General features: G+C 49.5%; 1 protein-coding gene across 1 annotated transcript in view; it reads right to left on the reverse strand.

Annotated features, from left to right (window-relative positions):
* LOC147725829 (uncharacterized) overlaps positions 1-18,202 on the reverse strand; it is a 278,179-nt gene that overhangs the window by 61,118 nt on the left and 198,859 nt on the right. The window contains 1 exon segment of the mRNA XM_086963363.1: positions 1,050-1,210. Within this exon segment, the coding sequence (XP_086819489.1) occupies positions 1,079-1,210 (132 nt within the window). The 3' untranslated portion in view covers positions 1,050-1,078.

Below are 18,202 nucleotides of genomic sequence, written 5' to 3' on the forward strand. Positions count from 1 at the left end.
TGATGGTAAGTTTCCTCAAAGGCGTGTTCTATTTGCTATTGACATCACAATTAAATTGCTGTGTATCATCCTTGTAGAGTCCGGTGTTTCCCCAACATGAAATCAGGGTTTCTTCCAACAATTAGCCTTCATACAGCACCCATGCCAGTGTCCATACATCATTTCTGCCAGTCTCTGTAACCCATGCCTATACTTCATCTCTGCCAGTCTGTGTAACCCATACCGGTGTCTATTCATCATCTGTATCAGTCTGTGTCATCCATGCAAGTGTCTATACATCATCTATGCCAGTCTGTGTCACACATGCCAGTGTGTTATACACCATCTGTTCCAGTCAGTGTCACCCATGCCAGTGTCTATGCATCATCTGTGCCAGTCTGTCACCCATGCCAGTGTCTATACATCATCTTTACCAGACAGTGTCACCCATGCCAGTGTCTATGCATCATCTGTTCCAGTCAGTGTCACCCATGCCAGTGTCTAAACATCATCTTTACCAGACAGTGTCACCCATGCCAGTGTCTATACATCATCTGTGCCAGTCTGTGTCACCCACGCCAGTGTCTATACATCATCTGTGCCAGTCTGTGTGACCCACGCCAGTGTCTATACATCATCTCTGCCAGTCAATGTCACCCATGCCAGTGTCTATACATCATCTGTGCCAGTCTGTGTCACCCATGCCACCCTCTGAGCACTACTAATGGAACCAAGGTGGAGGTTCTTGCTTGTGAATGAAATACTTTTGGCTGAAAGTGTGCCAGCCTGAGGATTTCAGAGCACAGTGAGCCACTAACACCGGTCTTGTAATGTAATGTTATGTAATGTGTCTTGTAATGTGTCTTCAAATAGTTCATTTAAAGACAAAGGTATATTTATTTGTGAGCTCATTTTCAAAGGTTCTGTGCTAAAAAAAGCTGTAATAAAAGTGGTTGGTTGATCACTGGCCAGAAAACAATCACCTCCCTGGAAGTCTGTAGGGCAAAACTGTACCAAAGGTAAGTGGGTGTCAATGCTGCCACATGATGTTCTTGTTTCATATCACCCACCTGAAGTCCATGTCTGTTCTGTGTGAAGACTATTTTGTAGCCGGGGTTGGTACTGGGGTCCCTGCTGCCTGGATTGTGTACTTTCCTGGTGTTGTGTACACCTTCTCAAAGTCCAGCTGCCTCTTCACAAGAGTCTCATATGTTTCCTGGTGATCCGAGACCTGTCAGGAATTGGAACAAAACATACACAAGAGTCAAACGGTGTCTAATCCTGGACACCAACAAAAATACTCACTGTAATCACTCCACTGACAGGGGCAGGGTGCAGACGAGAGTATGAGACTGTGGCAGTCACTATCCATCACAGGTTTAAAGATTCAGTGTAGGAAGCTGGCTCTATAGATACTATACCAACTTGAGGTATAATGTCCACAGCATCCAGTGGATCCCCAGAGGTAGGCAGAGGTAAAGTTAGATAGAACCTTACTCTCTATTTCTAATCAGGTTTTAAAAACAAGTCCAAGCGTCCCAGCTCACTAAAACACATCTTTAAATATTTCAACCATGGAATTTTAATCATGTGATCTGAACTCATGATCTCTTTAAGAAGTTTATGTGTGAGATCAAGATGTTTGTTAAGCCAACATTGTAGCCAAAAAGTTAGGGGACGCAAAGCCAAAATGTCACAAATGAAAGGCATGCCGGTTTCTTCGTGTACTAGTAGATTCACGGGCCCCTTTGGAGCACACCATAACTGTTTTAAAAAATTGTTTTTGTCGCCTGTAGACCCGCAAGTCCGGAATATCCCCATAGGTCACTCCCGTAGCTGGCTATAGATATGCTCTTAGCTCGATAGATCTTTAACATGGCAGCCACGGGGCAATTGCCGATTTTGGCTGCAAAGCCGAATAGCGCAGCGTTAGCCCTGGTGACCTCTCCCCTTTTCTTGTTTAAGAGTGCAACCCAATTGAACGGTAATCTATTAGGATGCCCGGATATGAAAAGGTTGTGCATATTGGCACCCTATCTCCATTCACCAAGAAAGGATACTGTCTTTTTGGGCGCAACCCTACCTGCATCACATAGGACTTAGAGTTATTTATGGACAGGTCTCTGCAAGCCATAAACCCATGGAAAGCATCAAGTAGGGTTTGTAACCCTTTTGGGGTATGAGCCAAGAGGACTGTGTCATCTGCATATAGCAAGACGGACAGGCCCGCCGTCCCACATATGGGTAGTCAGCCCCTGTTTCTAACAGTGATCCTTCTAGGTCATTAATGTAGAGATTAAAAAGGAAAGGTGCCAATATACACCCCTGTCGCACCCTCCTTTCAATGTTAAATTCCTAGTTACCTTGAGGTCTATGGTATATCTGATGTTTGCCTTTGTATCTCTATGCAGATCCATCAGAAATTCCACCAATTTTCACTCCACTCCCATGGCCCCCTTGGATTGCAACAACTTTCCCCGATTGACGCAGTCAAAGTGGACAAAAGATTCATGAAGGCCATGTAGATGGTCCCTGAACGAGCGATGGTGTACTTTCCTAGGATCAGGTAGAGATATAGGCATTGTGCCATGGTCGAGTGGCCAGTCGGAATCCATACTGGATATCCGAGATGATCTTATTCTCCTCCGCCCAAGCAATCAGTCTCTTTAATATGACTCCCCCTACAACCTTTACAACAGAGTCAATCAGGGAGATTGGCCTATAGTTCATGGTTACAATTGCAGTCTCCCTTTTTAAATACTGGCCAATTGTTGAGACTCCCCAAGATGTTGGGCATCGTTCTTTAGCTGCGGCGTTACCCACCGCAGCCAGGATCGGAGCCCAAAAGGAGGTGCTTGATTTATAAAGGTCCGGGGGATACCATCCGGGCCTGGGGCCTTCTTGTTTGTAAGGTTATTTATGCCCTCCTCCATTTCATTCACAGAGAACACAACTACGTCCTTGCCTGAAATCTTGTCAGGAAGGTATGGTGGGATAGATGTGCTTTTAAAAATGTTAGCAAAGTGAGACACCCATTCGTCCTCCAATATGTTGGTGCCCACTTCTTTAGCCCCTTCGGCTAAAAAGGTGATCGGTTGATAATGCTCCAGAATCTTGAGCTACTAGATGGGGTCAGTGGATCTAGGAGCTCCCTCCAGATTGCTTCTTTCATCTCCATTTTTCGAGTAGCCAGAACTTTTTTATAATTTGTTTGGAGTATGCCGTTCTGGGTTCTATCCCTAGGTGTTTCTTTCAGTCCTGCCTTAAGATCTCTTGCAGCTTTAGAGCATAAAGGACAGAACCATTTGGGATCACTAAACACCCTGGGTTTCCCTGGGGCAGATAAAATGCCTCCCACTTTGGAGGCAATCCCTTCAAAGGCTTTAAGAATTCCAGTAGCCGATGATTCATCGTGAAGGCAACAAGAAAGTTCTGTCGACATTATGCAGACATCTTTGAGTTTTTCATTAAAAAGGGACGGAATTACTTGGTTCCATTTTATCCGCCGCCCACCATCAGTTGGTTGCAGCGTGTTAGTACCTAATACTAGACCCTTTTTCTTTATGATGCTCCCACCCATGGTCACACAGACTTGGTTGTGATTGCTATATACACTTGGGATTATTGAGAAACCCTGAAGGAGAGATAAGGTGGTTCTGGAAAGCAGTGTATGGTCTATAAAGGATCAGCCTCCTCTACCTTTAAAGGTAGGTTCCCTTTGTTTACTGAGCAGAGAAGCATAACTCATTGCGGAGGACAAATCGAACTTGTTAAGCATGTCATTGAGAACATTTTCCTGTTTGGAATGCTCAAAATGAAGTCCCGATATGAGCGGGAAACCCAGAGTCCCTATATCATTAAACTTAGGGTCGCCGCATGGGTGCATGTTAAAGTCTCCTTCAATAATCAGGTTCTTCCTAAAAAGGCCACAGCGCTGTTCAACAAAATTATTCAACTCGGTGATCCCACAACCCTCTTCTTCATGGATGGCATTGTAAACATTTATCACGTAAATGATGATGTCTTTTTGCCCCAAGGAGATAGCCTGTATGTTTCTGTTTTCAAAAGGGATGACCCTGGTGCTACATCTTAAGGCCAAGGAAGGAGTAAAGATTGCCAAGCCTCCCATTGCTCTACCACTGTTTGCTCGAATTGCTAGGACAAAAAAAGCTCTACACCCCACCAGCGAAATATTGCAGTTAACAAGCCACGTCTCTTGGAGACATATTATCGAGAAGTGGCTGGCGAACTGCACCCATAGGGGGTCAGAAACTTTTCCCGCCAGCCCCGCGATATTCCAAGAGAGTACATTGTGATCCTGGATGTACTCATTTATACCCAAAGAATCATCGAAATGCTCCCCAGGGGAAACAGCCATTATTTTTTCAGGCAGATTATCTTACCGTGGCCCTACTCCTGGGGTGGGAACGGGTGTTTCTGGGTTTGGCTCCACAGACAAAAACTCCGATGCTGGGCTGTCATCTGAGAGATACCAATCAGAGGGCGAACTACTGCTATTTTCAGGGGCTAGTGTTTCTTGTTTCCCACGCAGTCAGTCACAGTCATTAAGGCCAGAGAGAGCTGCGTATCTATTTGGGCCCACTGGTAACGGGGAATAGCCATGTCCACCCCAAGTGTGGTCCCCATTTGGTCCCAAAGATAAGGGGCCCAACCTCGATTGATCCCTGTAGTAGAGTGACCTATCGTATTGACCCATATTCCAGTTATGTCACCCTGCTGTAAAAGAAACCCAGTGGTAGTATCTCTATATCTTGGCTCCTAGAAGCTGTTCCTTACTCCACTTCCCTGAATTTCCTTTCTACTGGCGCGGGACTGTTAAAATGTATCACTATACAGTCTCCCCTTCTCGATTTTCTAGAACTGCCCGGGCCAGGATACTCGATGGACCATGATAATGTTATACACGGCCGTATGTCCTTGTCCAGTGTTGCGAGACAACCAGTGGGTTACCATATTTTTAAGTTGACTGTAATCCTCTTTACCTCCCTCAGGGTAGGGTGGTACATTTCCCAGTACAATCCCCAATGGGGTAGATTGGGGGAGTAGGTCAGTAACGGGGAGGTTTTCCACGCTTCTAGTTGTCTTATCTATGCTTAAATTTCCCTCGACCTGTGTTAGTGGTGCAGTGCTATTTTTCCAATATTTTCTGTTTACCCCCTCAGCGTGTTCTTTTCCTGTATCTCCCGTTATTTTAGTTCCTTCAACCTCTGTGCTATGCTCCCTATTATTTAGTATGCATTGCTCCTCAACTACAGTAGTAGGAATTGGACGGGACATTGGTGGTGGACTTTTGTTGGACTCTGTGTGTTTTATGAAGTGTGAGACAAGGACCCTAGTTTTCATGCAGACTGACAGGCTTTCCAATGGATGTACGTTGTTACAACGCATGCTTTTAGCACGCATGCTGCAACAACGCAAGTTTTAAAACGCATCCCATGACAACGCATTAGACTAAGAGGTGTTGGATAGTGAATATTTTAATTTACTATTCCAACACCAGTACCCGTGGGCACTAGGGAAGGTGTTGGATAGTAAATTAAAACAATTCCCTATCCTAGAGCGCCCCCCAGTGTAATTCGTTGTATTGGAATGCGTTTTAAAGTCTGCGTTGTAATAGCACTGCATGCTAAAAGTTGCTTCCTAAACGACGTTTCCCCTTTCCAATGTATGAGTGTTATCAAGGGTAGCCTGTTGTAACTTTCCCAGGTTCTCGTTTATTACCTTCAGTCTCTCTGTGAGTGGAAGCATGAATTACTTTAATATCTGTTCCACTTGTGCTATGAGGCCTTCAGGGATATGTGATACTGGTATAGGGCGTTTAGGTGGCTGTAGGGTGGCATTGGAGATGGTTATTGTGGGTACGCTCGGCAGAGCATTAAGGGCATTAGCTGATGAGGAATTTACAGGGGGAGTTAAATTTGCCACAATTTTAGATGTTTTGGTTACCTTTGGACGTCTGCCCTTTTGTCGTCCCCCACCCCTCTTTCTTTTCCCGGGTTGTTTGGGGCATGTTAGTGGGATTTTTGGTGTGGGATCAAGTAGGTCCTTTGTAGAACTTATTTCAGCAGGCCCACTTTCTGCAGATGATATACTGCTGCCTAATGTGATGTTCACAGAGGAGATGGTGTTACACCCATCTAATCCTGTGTTCACTTCTGGCAAACTAGCCCCGCTATATCTCTGGCTGTCTGGTTGATCTGGGGTTACAGCATTCTTAATGTTGCCCAATGAGGACCGCTTCGAGCCAAGAGATTCCAAAGATAGCAGCTTTTCGGTGAGGACTATTTCACATTCTAAGACAACCGCTGCTCTGGTAATAAAGTTGTCTAGTGTCCCGATAATACTGCCCCTACATTTGGGCTGAGGTTATAAACCTAAGACTCACATCACAGTCAGGAAATGGGTGGTCAGAGCAATGTGATGTGCTATTCTGGTGTGGTAAAAGGGTAACAAATTATACATTTTACCCTCCGCGAGTTTCTTTCTCAGTTGTGGGTATTACCCCTGTAGGGTCTCCTTTTTAGATCTTGACATAGGCAGTTTCAGCTGTCCTTTTGCAGACCAATTGTTTCCAATATACAACAGAGTAGGCTTCGACAGAATTACTTTCTTTTCTATCTCAGGTTGCTACTGTGATTTTGACTCTTTTATTCGTGTTGTCCATGAATGTGTTGGCCTCACATGTTCTGAATGAATAAGTAGTTTTTTTCCACTGAAGACTTGAAGGAACTCACTCTTGTTTATGTTATATTCAGCACTCAAGAGGGGTGAATGCTTTTTTTTCTTTTCTCTCTCTGCTTTTTCTTCTGTTTCCCTCACATGCTCTGCTTTCACTTCCCCAATTCTACTCTTTATATTGTTCCCCATCATTGCTCAAGATCTCACTTCCCATTGAATCATTTTTTTATCATTTAATTTTTTATGAGTGCCCTGAAAACGAACCCGCAACTATTGTCCAGGCCGAGTGGCTGCTTATAGCTGCCCACACCAGACATGTTTCTGGACCCCTGGGTTGAGAGCCTGCTGCTCTCTGGGGCCTAAAACAACGCACACCCTGGGACGAGCTGCCAAGCCTCCTCCCCCAGGATGAGCACGGTTCACGAAGGGGAAGCTGCAATCAATCAATCAATCATAGGCATTTGTAGAGCGCACTACTTACCCGGAGGGTCTCAAGGCGCTAGGGGGGGGGTGGAGGGGTGCTGCTACTGCTCGAACAGCCAGGTCTTGAGCTTCTTCCTGAAGGCGAGGTGGTCTTGGGTCAGGCGCAGGTCGGTCGGGAGGGAGTTCCAGGTCTTGGCGGCCAGGTAGGAGAAGGACCTTCCTCCTGTCGTCGCTCTTCGGATGCGGGGGACGGCGGCGAGGGCTTGACTGGCTGATCGGAGGTGTCGTTTGGGAGCGTAGAAGTTGATGCGGTTGTTGAGGTAGCTCGGGCCTTGGTCGTGAAGGGCTTTGTGAGCGTGGGTGAGGAGACGGAAGGTGATTCTCTTGTTGACCGGGAGCCAGTGCAGGTCTCTCAGGTGTTCGGATATGTGGCTGTGTCGTGGGACGTCGAATATGAGTCTGGCTGAGGCGTTCTGGATCCGTTGGAGTCTCTTCTGGAGCTTGGCGGTGGTTCCGGCGTAGAGGGCGTTGCCGTAGTCCAGTCGGCTGGTGACGAGGGCCTGAGTGACCGTCTTCCTGGTCTCGGTGGGGATCCACCGGAAGATCTTCCGTAGTATGCGCAGGATGTTGAAGCACGACGAGGAGACGGCGTTGACTTGCCTGGTCATGGAGAGGGAGGAGTCCAGGATGAAGCCCAGGTTGCGTGCGTGGTCTGTCGGTTTGGGTGCGGTGCCCAGGGCGGGGGGCCACCAGGAGTCGTCCCAGGCGGAGGGCGAGGATCCCAGGATGATGACTTCCGTCTTGTCCGAGTTCAGCTTCAGGCGGCTGGTCGACATCCACTCGGCTACCTCTTTCATTGCTTCGTGAAGGTTGGCTCTGGCGGCGGCGGGGTCGTTGGTCAGGGAGAGGATCAGCTGGGTGTCGTCGGCGTAGGAGATGATGTTTAGGTTGTGTTGACGTGCGATGGCCGCGAGGGGGCTCATGTAGACGTTGAAGAGGGTTGGGCTCAGCGAGGAACCTTGGGGTATGCCGTAGATGAGTTCTGTGGCCTCTGACTTGTACGATGGTAGGCGGACTCTCTGTGTCCTTCCGTCGAGGAAGGAGACGATCCATTCCAGTGCCTTCTCCTGGATTCCGACGTTGCTGAGGCGCTGCACTAGGGTGCGGTGGCAGACGGTGTCGAAGGCCGCGGAGAGGTCTAGGAGGATGAGGGCCGCTGTTTCTCCGTTGTCCATCAGGGCTCGAATGTCATCGGTGGCAGCGATGAGGGCGGTCTCGGTGCTGTGGTTGGCCCGGAAGCCCGACTGCGAGGGGTCGAGGGATCCATTCGTCTCAAGGAAGGCGGCCAGCTGCTTGTTGACGGTCTTCTCGATGACTTTGGCCGGAAACGGGAGTAGCGAGATGGGACGGTAATTCTTGAGTTCGGTGGGGTCCGCTGTTGGTTTCTTGAGTAGAGCGCTGAGTTCGGCATGCTTCCAGCTCTGTGGGAAGGTGGCGGTGGTGAAGGAGGTGTTGATGATGTCCTGTAGGTGGGGTGCGATGACATCGTCGGCTTTGTTGAAGATGTGGTGAGGGCAAGGGTCGGTCGGAGATCCGGAGTGGATGGAGTTCATCATGCGGACGGTGTCTTCGGTGCTGATGTGGGTCCAGGCGCGGAGGGTGGTGGTGGGGGGCGTTGGTTCGGTCGTGTCGGTCGTGGCGTTCGTCGGTTGGGTGCTGAAGCTGTCGTGTATGTCCGCGATCTTGTTGTGGAAGTAGGAGGCGAGGGAGTTGCAGAGTTCTTGCGATGGAGTGATGTCGTTGTTTCCGGCGTTGGGGTTGGAGAGCTCTTTCACGATGTTGAAGAGTTCCTTGCTGTTGTGTGCGTTGTTGTCCAGCCGGTCCTTGAAGGCAGTTTTCTTGGTGGCGCGGAGCAGCTGGTGGTGTTTCCGGGTTGCAAGCTTGAGGGTGGTCATGTTGTCCGGTGTTGGTTCTCTTCTCCAGGCTTTCTCGAGAGCTCGGCAGTTCTTCTTGGAGCTCTTGAGTTCGTCGGTGAACCATGGGGCCTTCTTGCTGCCGGGTCTGCTGTGCGGGGTCCTCAGTGGGGCGAGTTCGTCCGCGCAGTTGCTGATCCACTTCGTGAGGTTGTCGGCGGCCTGGCTGGGGTTCGCTGAGCTGGAGGGAGGGTGCTGGCTCAGGGAAGCGGCGAGCTGATCGGCTGTGATCTTGTTCCAGCTTCTACGGGCAACCTGTTGCTGGTGGTGGTGGGTCGTCGTTCTTCTGAAGGTGAAGTGGACGCAGCTGTGGTCCGTCCAGTGAAGTCCAGTGGCGTGGGTGAAGGCGATGTCTTTGCTGGATGAGAAGACGGCGTCGAGTGTGTGGCCGGTGAGGTGGGTGGGGGTGGTCACCATCTGCTTGAGGCCGAGGTTGGCGAGGTTGTCGAGCAGGGTGGTGGTGTTGTGATAGTTGTTGTTCTCCAGGTGGAAGTTGATGTCTCCCAGGAGGATGTAGTCAGCGGAGGGGAGGGCATGCGGGCTGACGAAGTCGGCGATATCCTCGCTGAAATGTGTGCGTGGTCCCGGGGGTCGGTAGATCAGGGTGCCTCTGAGGGTGGTCTTCGGGTCGGTGTGGATCTGGAAGTGTAGGTGTTCGGCGGTGGTCAGGATGCCGTCGGTGTTGGTCGTGATGCGGATGGTGTCCCTGTGGATGATGGCGATGCCTTCTCCCGTTTGGTTGGCGGTGCGGTCCCTCCGGGTGATCTTCTAGCCCTCTGGGATGGCGATGTCGGGAGCGGAGGAGGCGTTCATACAGGTTTCGGTGAGGAAGGCAACGTCAGGAGCTGTGGTGTCGATGAGGTTCCAGAGTTCGATGGCGTGTCTGTGGACGGAGCGGGTGTTGAGCAGGATGCACTTGAGGTGGTTGCTGCTGGTGTTCGTCTTGGCGGGTGCTGGTGCGTGGCAGGTCCGGATGCAGGTGAACTTGCAGGCGTTGCAGCCGAAGGGTCCGTGGGTGCGTCTCGGGGTGGCACGGTAGCATCCCGGGAATCGGCCGTCGTTGAGTGCGTTGAGGGTGGCGGCGTCGTACGTCCGGCGGGTGGGCTGGGAACTGCGGGGGCCAGGGGTCCTGGCGCTGGGCGCGTTCCAGTCGCGGACGGGCGCAGACGGGCTTACCTTTGGCGCACCTTCGGCGCGCAATCGGCGCGCCCGCTGCGCGTGACCGCTGCGCGTTGGCCACTCTGCCATAAGAGGAGAGTGGAGGGGGCAGAGCGAGGGAGGGGCAGCTGGGAGGCGGGAGCGGGGCGGCGAATGGGAGAGCTCCAGGTGGAGGGGGACGGGGCCACAGGGGAACAGCGGCGGGGAGCGGGGAGGTGACGGGGGCACAGCGGGAAGAAAAAACGGCGGTAAAAACAGCGGGAAAACGGCGGACTGGGCAAGGGACAGCCAGGGAGAAAGAAAGGCTGGGCAAAGCGGGGAAAGGCAGCCCTAACACAGGGGGGACAGACGATAGAGCAGAGGCAGGAGCAGAGGCAGGAGCAGAATGGTCACGCAGGCAGCAGGAGCGGCGCTGCGCTCCAGAAGCAGAGACCACGCCTCTGGCTTGCCGCCTTTGTGAGCTTCCCAATACAACTGGTCCCCAATCGTTTGGACCCCCAACTTGGGCGGGAGAACCTGCAGGAAAAACAAGTGATGAAGAGAGGTGTTACCACCTCTGCCAACTCCACCCCTCAGGTGGGGGAGGCAAGGTGAAGCACAACTCTCAGTCCACACCATCTTGAAGATAACAGGCACATGCCCTCTCCCACTGGAGGGGGGGAATAAAAGGGGATGTACCTACCCCAGGGAAGGGACCCATTGGTCCCTGCCTTTAACCTACCTCTAACACACCTAAATCTAGGTTTAGATCAAGAAAAGAAACAAAAAGAAAAGAAGAAGAAAGACCAAACAGCCGTGCAGCAGCTAACAACCACTGACTTGGCCCCAGCCCTACCTGCATGTCTCCCCCTCAAACCTGCGCTGTGAAATCCTGGTGTGTCCTGTAGCCAGCAACCTTTAAAACCCCAGAGGACCAGCCTACCTTCACTTCCAAAGACTGCTTCTCCTGTGAAAACCGGATTCGTTCACCTGCAACCTCTGGCAGCAGCTGGAGACCGCAAATCTGCCCCACTCTGCACCTGCCTTCCCCGACCCGAGCTTTTGGATAAACACAACGAAGAGGTCCTCCTGGTGATCCTGACCTGAGATCCAGTGACCCCTGACCTGATCCAGAGGCCCCTCATCCCCCGCTTGATAACATGGGGCCTCAACACTCTGCACCCAGCTGCCATAGTGCTGCTGAGGGTTCACCAAGAGTGCATCACTGACCCTGGGGGACCCCTGAGTCTACCCCCAGAACCTCAACTACCACTATCAAATAGTTACCTAAAAAACAATAACAATATTTTCCTCCATAGGATAACATTGACACTTTTTTCTGTAAAAGTTTCTAAGTGTGGAGTTTTGAAACCTAAAGAAATTCTTTTAAATTTTACAATTTACCAAAAACGCTTTTACTCACCTGTTTACAGGAAATGTCCCAGCACTGCATCCAGGCATAAAGCACTGAGTAAGAAAAGTAATCCAAAATAACTTACCTGCTATTTTACTGAAAATCCTATTCAAGTCTATGTATTGTATTTACAAGTGCCGCTTCGTCAGAGAGGTATCTGTGTGTTTTGGTTAACAAGGAGGATATCGGGGCATGTGAAGGAGCCCTTGCCATTTCTATTCTGGTGAACCTGGGTTGCTCAGTGCAAAGCTAAACTACGGAAGGACTCGAAGTCCCAGTATCCGTCAGGCTGCAAACTCACCTGGTGCCGTGTCTGAGCACTGCCCACCATCTCTGACACTTCATAACGCCTCGCCGCACCCGCTTCGCAGGTGCCGCTTCATCAGAGAGGTGTCTGTGTGTTTTGGTTAACGAGGAGGATATCGGGGCATGTGAAGGAGCCCTTGCCGTTTCTAATCTGGTGAACTTGGGTTGCTCGGCGCAAAGCTAAACTACGGAAGGACTCGAAGTCCCAGTATCCGTCAGGCTGCAAACTCACCTGGTGCCATGTGTGAGCACCACCCACCATCTCTTACACTTCATGACACCTCACCTCACCCGCTTCGCCGGTGCCGCTTCGGCAGAGAGGTGTCTGTGTATTTTGGTTAATGAGGAGGATATCGGGGCATGTGAAGGAGCCCTTGCCGTTTCTATTTTGGTGAACTTGGGTTGCTCGGCGCAAAGCTAAACTACAGAAGGACTCGAAGTCCCAGGATCCGTCAGGCTGCAAATTCACCTAGTGCCGCGTCTAAGCACCGCCCACCATCTCTGACACTTCATAACGCCTCGCTGCCGCTTCGTCAGAGAGGTGTCTGTGTATTTTGGTTAACGAGGAGGATATCTGGGCATGTGAAGGAGCCCTTGATGTGTCTATTTTACTGAACTTGGGTTGCTCGACGCAAAGCTAAACTACGGAAGGACTCGATCTCCCAGGATGCGTTAGGCTGCAAACTCACCTGGTGCCGTGTCTAAGCACCACCCGCTGATGTCTTATAATCAACTATTCCACCCGCTGCGCGGGAGCGTCCCGGGAGAAGCCGGGACAAGGGCGGGACCGTCTGAGGCCGTCGGAGGCCAGAGGAGGCCGGGCTGGGCCACCCCTCTAACGTGTCCTCAATCCAGGCTAGAGAATCTGCCTGTGAACACAGCTGTTGAAACTGTTTTCTGATTCATTTGCAGGTACTTGTTTTGCTTTCACCCAGTGACCTTATAATGGTGAAAAAGTTTTTCAGTTTTTGCTCACTTGCCTGTTTTGGGGGGGCTGTTTGGGGGACTTCTAGGTTTTTGGGGGGTTCTGGGGATCTGGGAGCACTGCTGGGATAGTATAATTTTGATTGCAAGTGATTTGAAGAAAATCCATGGTGGGAAAGGGGAGTTACGGCCTAGCTGCAGAGCGCTTTTGGACTGAATCGAAGGAAGGCCGAAAATATTCTGTGTGAGATTTTGCATTTTTGCTTTTTGCCTGTTTGGGGGTTTTCTACTTTTTTGCGGGTGGGTTGGCGGGTCTAGGGGCATTGTTGGGAAGGTCTAATATAGGGCGCAAGCGGTTTGGACAAAATCTATGGTGAAAAAGTTTTTCCGTTTTTGCTCACTTCCTTGTTTTATGGGGGCTGTTTGGGGGGTTCTAGGTCTTTGGGGTGGGTTTTGGAGTCTGGGAGCACTGCTGGCACAGTCTAATTTTGATTGCATTTGTTTTTAAGGAAATCCATGGTGGAAAAGGGGAGGTATGGCCTAGCTGCAGAGCGCGTTTGGACTAAATCGAAGGAAGGCCCTACATTTTGTAAGTGTGAGATTTTGCATTTTGCCTGTTTGGGGGTGTTCTACTTTTTTGCCAGTGGGTTGGCGGGTCTGGGGGCATTGCTGGGAAGGTCTAATATCGGGCGCAAGTGGTTTGGACAAAATCCATGGTGAAAATGTTTTTCGTTTTTTGCTCACTTGCTTGTTTTTGGGGGCTGTTTGGGTGGCTTCTAGGTTTTTGGAGGGGTCTGAGGGTCTGGTAGCACTGCTGGGATAGTATAATTTTGATTGCAAGCGATTTGAAGAAAATCCATGGTGGGAAAGGGGAGTTAGGGCCTAGCTGTAGAGCGCTTTTGGACTGAATCGAAGGAAGGCCATAAATATTCTAAGTGTGAGATTTTGCATTTTTGCCTGTTTGGGGGTGTTCTACTTTTTTGCGCGTGAGTTGGCGGGTCTGGGGGCATTGCTGGGAAGGTCTAATATTGGGCGCAAGTGGTTTGGACAAAATCCATGGTGAAAAAGTTTTTCAGTTTTTGCTCACTTCCTTGTTTTTGGGGGGCTGTTTGGGGGGTTCTAGGTTTTGGGGGTGGGTTTTGGGGTCTGGGAGCACTGCTGGCACAGTCTAATTTTGATTGCATTTGTTTTAGAGGAAATCCATGGTGGAAAAGGGGAGTTATGGCCTAGCTGCAGAGCGCGTTTGGACTGAATGGAAGGAAGGCCCTACATTTTCTAAGTGTGAGATTTTGCATTTTTGCTTTTTGCCTGTTTGGGGGTGTTCTACTTTTTTGCGGGTGGTTTGGCGGGTCTGGGCGCATTGCTGGGAAGGTCTAATATCGGGCGCAAGTGGTTTGGACAAAATCCATGGTAAAATAGTTTTTCCGTTTTTGCTCAATTGCCTGTTTTTAGGGGGCTGTTTGGGGAGCTTCTAGGTTTTTGGGGGGTCTGGGAGCACTGCTGCGATAGTATACTTTTGATTGCAAGTGATCTGAAGAAAATCCATGGTGGGAAAGGGGAGTTAGGGCCTAGCTGCAGAGCGCTTTTGGACTGAATCGAAGGAAGGCCGAAAATATTCTGTGTGAGATTTTGCATTTTTGCTTTTTGCCTGTTTGGGGTGTTCTACTTTTTTGCGGGTGGGTTGGCGGTTCTAAGGGCATTGCTGGGAAGGTCTAATATAGGGCGCAAGCGGTTTGGACAAAATCCATTGTGAAAAAGTTTTTCAGTTTTTGCTCACTTCCTTATTTTTTGGGGGCTGTTTGGGGGGTTCTAGGTCTTTGGGGTGGGTTTTGGAGTCTGGGAGCACTGCTGGCACAGTCTAATTTTGATTGCATTTGTTTTTAAGGAAATCCATGGTGGAAAAGGGGAGTTATGGCCTAGCTGCAGAGCGCGTTTGGACTAAATCGAAGGAAGGCCCTACATTTTGTAAGTGTGAGATTTTGCATTTTGCCTGTTTGGGGGTGTTCTACTTTTTTGCCAGTGGGTTGGCGGGTCTGGGGGCATTGCTGGGAAGGTCTAATATCGGGCGCAAGTGGTTTGGACAAAATCCATGGTGAAAAGGTTTTTCGGTTTTTGCTCACTTGCTTGTTTTTCGGGGCTGTTTGGGTGGCTTCTAGGTTTTTGGGGGGGTCTTGGAGTCTGGTAGCACTGCTGGGATAGTATAATTTTGATTGCAACTGATTTGAGTAAAATCCATGGTGGGAAAGGGGAGTTAGGGCCTAGCTGCAGAGCGCTTTTGGACTGAATCGAAGGAAGGCCAAAAATATTCTAAGTGTGAGATTTTGCATTTTTGCTTTTTGCCTGTTTGGGGGTGTTCTACTTTTTTGCGCATGGGTTGGCGGGTCTGGGGGCATTGCTGGGAAGGTCTAATATCGGGCGCAAGTAGTTTGGACAAAATCCATGGTGAAAAAGTTTTTCAGTGTTTACTCACTTCCTTGTTTTTGGGGGGATGTTTGGGGGGGTTCTAGGTTTTTGGGGGTGGGTTTTGGGGTCTGGGAGCACTGCTGGCACAGTCTAATTTTGATTGCATTTGTTTTAGAGGAAATCCATGGTGGAAAAGGGGAGTTATGGCCAAGCTGCAGAGCGCGTTTGGACTGAATGGAAGGAAAGCCCTACATTTTCTAAGTGTGAGATTTAGCATTTTTGCTTTTTGTCTGTTTGGGGGTGTTCTACTTTTTTGCGGATGGTTTGGCGGGTCTGGGGGCATTGCTGGGAAGGTCTAATATCGGGCGCAAGGTGTTTGGACAAAATCCATGGTAAAATAGTTTTTCCGTTTTTGCTCACTTGCCTGTTTTTAGGGGGCTGTTTGGGGGGCTTCTAGGTTTTTGGGGGGGTCTGGGAGCACTGCTGCGATAGTATAATTTTGATTGCAAGTGATCTGAAGAAAATCCATGGTGGGAAAGGGGAGTTAGGGCCTAGCTGCAGAGCGCTTTTGGACTGAATCGAAGGAAGGCCGAAAATATTCTGTCACATTTTTCATTTTTGCTTTTTGCCTGTTTGGGGGTGTTCTACTTTTTTGCGGGTGGGTTGGCAGGTCTGGGGGCATTGCTGAGAAGGTCTAATATCGGGCGCAAGTGGTTTGGACAAAATCCATGGTGAAAAAGTTTTTCCGTTTTTGCTCACTTATCTGTTTTTGGGGGGCTGTTTGGGGGGGGGGCTTCTAGGTTTTTGGAGGGGTTTGGGGGTCTGGGAGCACTGCTGGGATTGTATAATTTTGATTGCAAGTGATTTGATGAAAATCCATAGTGGGAAAGGGGAGTTAGGGCCTAGCTGCAGAGCGCTTTTGGACTGAATCGAAGGAAGGCCGAAAATATTCTGTGTGAGATTTTGCATTTTTGATTTTTGCCTGTTTGGGGGTGTTCTACTTTTTTGTGGGTGGGTTGGCGGGTCTGGGGGCATTGCTGGGAAGGTCTAATATCGGGCGCAAGTGGTTTGGACAAAATCCTTGGTGAAAAAGTTTTTCAGTTTTTGCTCACTTGCCTGTTTTTGGGGGGCTGGTTGGGGGTCTTCTAGGTTTTTTGGGGGGTCTGGGGGTCTGGAGCACTGCTGGGATAGTATAATTTTGATTGCAAGTGATTTGAAGAAAATCCATGGTGGGAAAGGGGAATTAGGGCCTAGCTGCAGAGCGCGGTTGGACTGAATCGAAGGAAGGCCCTAAATTTTCAAAATGTGAGATTTTGCATTTTTGCTTTTTGCTTGTTTGGGGGTGTTCAACTTTTTTGAGGATGGGTTGGCTGGTCTGGGGGCATTGCTGGGAAGGTCTAATATCGGGCGCAAGTGGTTTGAACAAATTCCATGGTGAAAAAGTTTTTCCGTTTTTGCTCACTTGCCTGTTTTTGGGGGGCTGTTAGGGGCTTCTAAGTTTTTGGGGGGTCTGGAGGTCTGGAAGCACTGCTGGGATAGTATAATTTTGATTGCAAGTGATTTGAAGAAAATCCATGGTGGGAAAGGGGAGTTAGGGCCTATCTGCAGAGCGCGTTTGGACTGAATCGAAGGAAGGCCCTAAATTTTCTAAGTGTGAGATTTTGCATTTTTGCTTTTTGCCTGTTTGGGGGTGTTCTACTTTTTTGTGGGTGGGTTGGCGGGTATGGGGGCATTGCTGGGAAGGTCTAATATCGGGAGCAAGTGGGTTGGACAAAATCCATGGTAAAAAAAGTTTTTCCGTTTTTGCTCACTTGCCTGTTTTTGGGGGGCTGTTTGTGGGGCTTCTAGGTTTTTTTGGGGGGTCTGGGGGTCTGGGAGCACTGATGGGATAGTATAATTTGATTGCAAGTGGTTTGAAGAAAATCCATGGTGGTAAAGGGGAGTTAGGACCTAGCTGTAGAGCGCTTTTGGACTGAATCGAAGGAAGGCCGAAAATATTCCAAATGTGTCTGGGTGTCTTCTTGAAGAGGTCCACTAGGCCCTGCTTCCAAGGACATTTTCTAGTGAGGTGTGGTGTATGCACCTACCTACACTAAATGGTAAGCATGGGCGGAAAATCCGTTTCGCTCGCGGATTTTGCGGATTTTCGGTAAATTCGCAATCCGCGAGATTTGCGAATCTCCCGCAAAATCCGCAAATCCGCGAGCAGCGGATTTTGCTCGCACTGTTCGCGTGAGTTCGCGGCTTCCCAGTACAACTTCGCGCCCCGCGAATAAGTGCAAAATTGCAGAAATACGATCTTAGCAAAACTGAAACTACTTACCAGGTTCGAAAGTTCAGGCTCATCATTAGTAGCCATTTCCTGTAGTGCTTCCTGAGGGGCCCCTCCAGAGTTCAGTTGCCAGTTGCAACTATTATGTGACCCTGCTCTGAACCTCAGAATAGTTACACATATGCCACAAAGGTCCTGAATTACAGCTAAGGGAGACAAGCAGGAGCCAGGCTGGAAGTTCAAATCCATTAATCAGCCCCTAATTCATTATTGTCAGTTGGGGCAGGGCAGGTGTTGTAACTAATTTTGCAACAATGAAAGCACTTAGCAAGTGCAAAAGATCACTAATCAGGAAGCACTAAGGAAGCAGGTGCCAGCTAAAAAAATATTCTGTGACACATTAACCAGCCCCAAATTAATTCAGGTCACTTGAGGCTGGGAAGGTGTGCTTGCGTTGCCACAATAATGTACACTGACTGGACAACCAGAGGGTGCTGTGATGAAACAGAGGGTGGCATGGGTGGGCCAGAGGGTGGCATGAGTAGTCAGAGAGTGGCAGTGGTGACAGAGAGTGGCAGTGATGAAGAAGAGTGTCCCAAACAGGCTGGACACGTAGAAACAACAAGTTCGTGAAACTTGCGACCCGACAGGTAAGTTCGCAATTTGCAAAAT

Source organism: Lissotriton vulgaris, chromosome 3_1 (assembly GCF_964263255.1).
Source record: "Lissotriton vulgaris chromosome 3_1, aLisVul1.2, whole genome shotgun sequence".
Taxonomy (NCBI): domain Eukaryota; kingdom Metazoa; phylum Chordata; class Amphibia; order Caudata; family Salamandridae; genus Lissotriton; species Lissotriton vulgaris.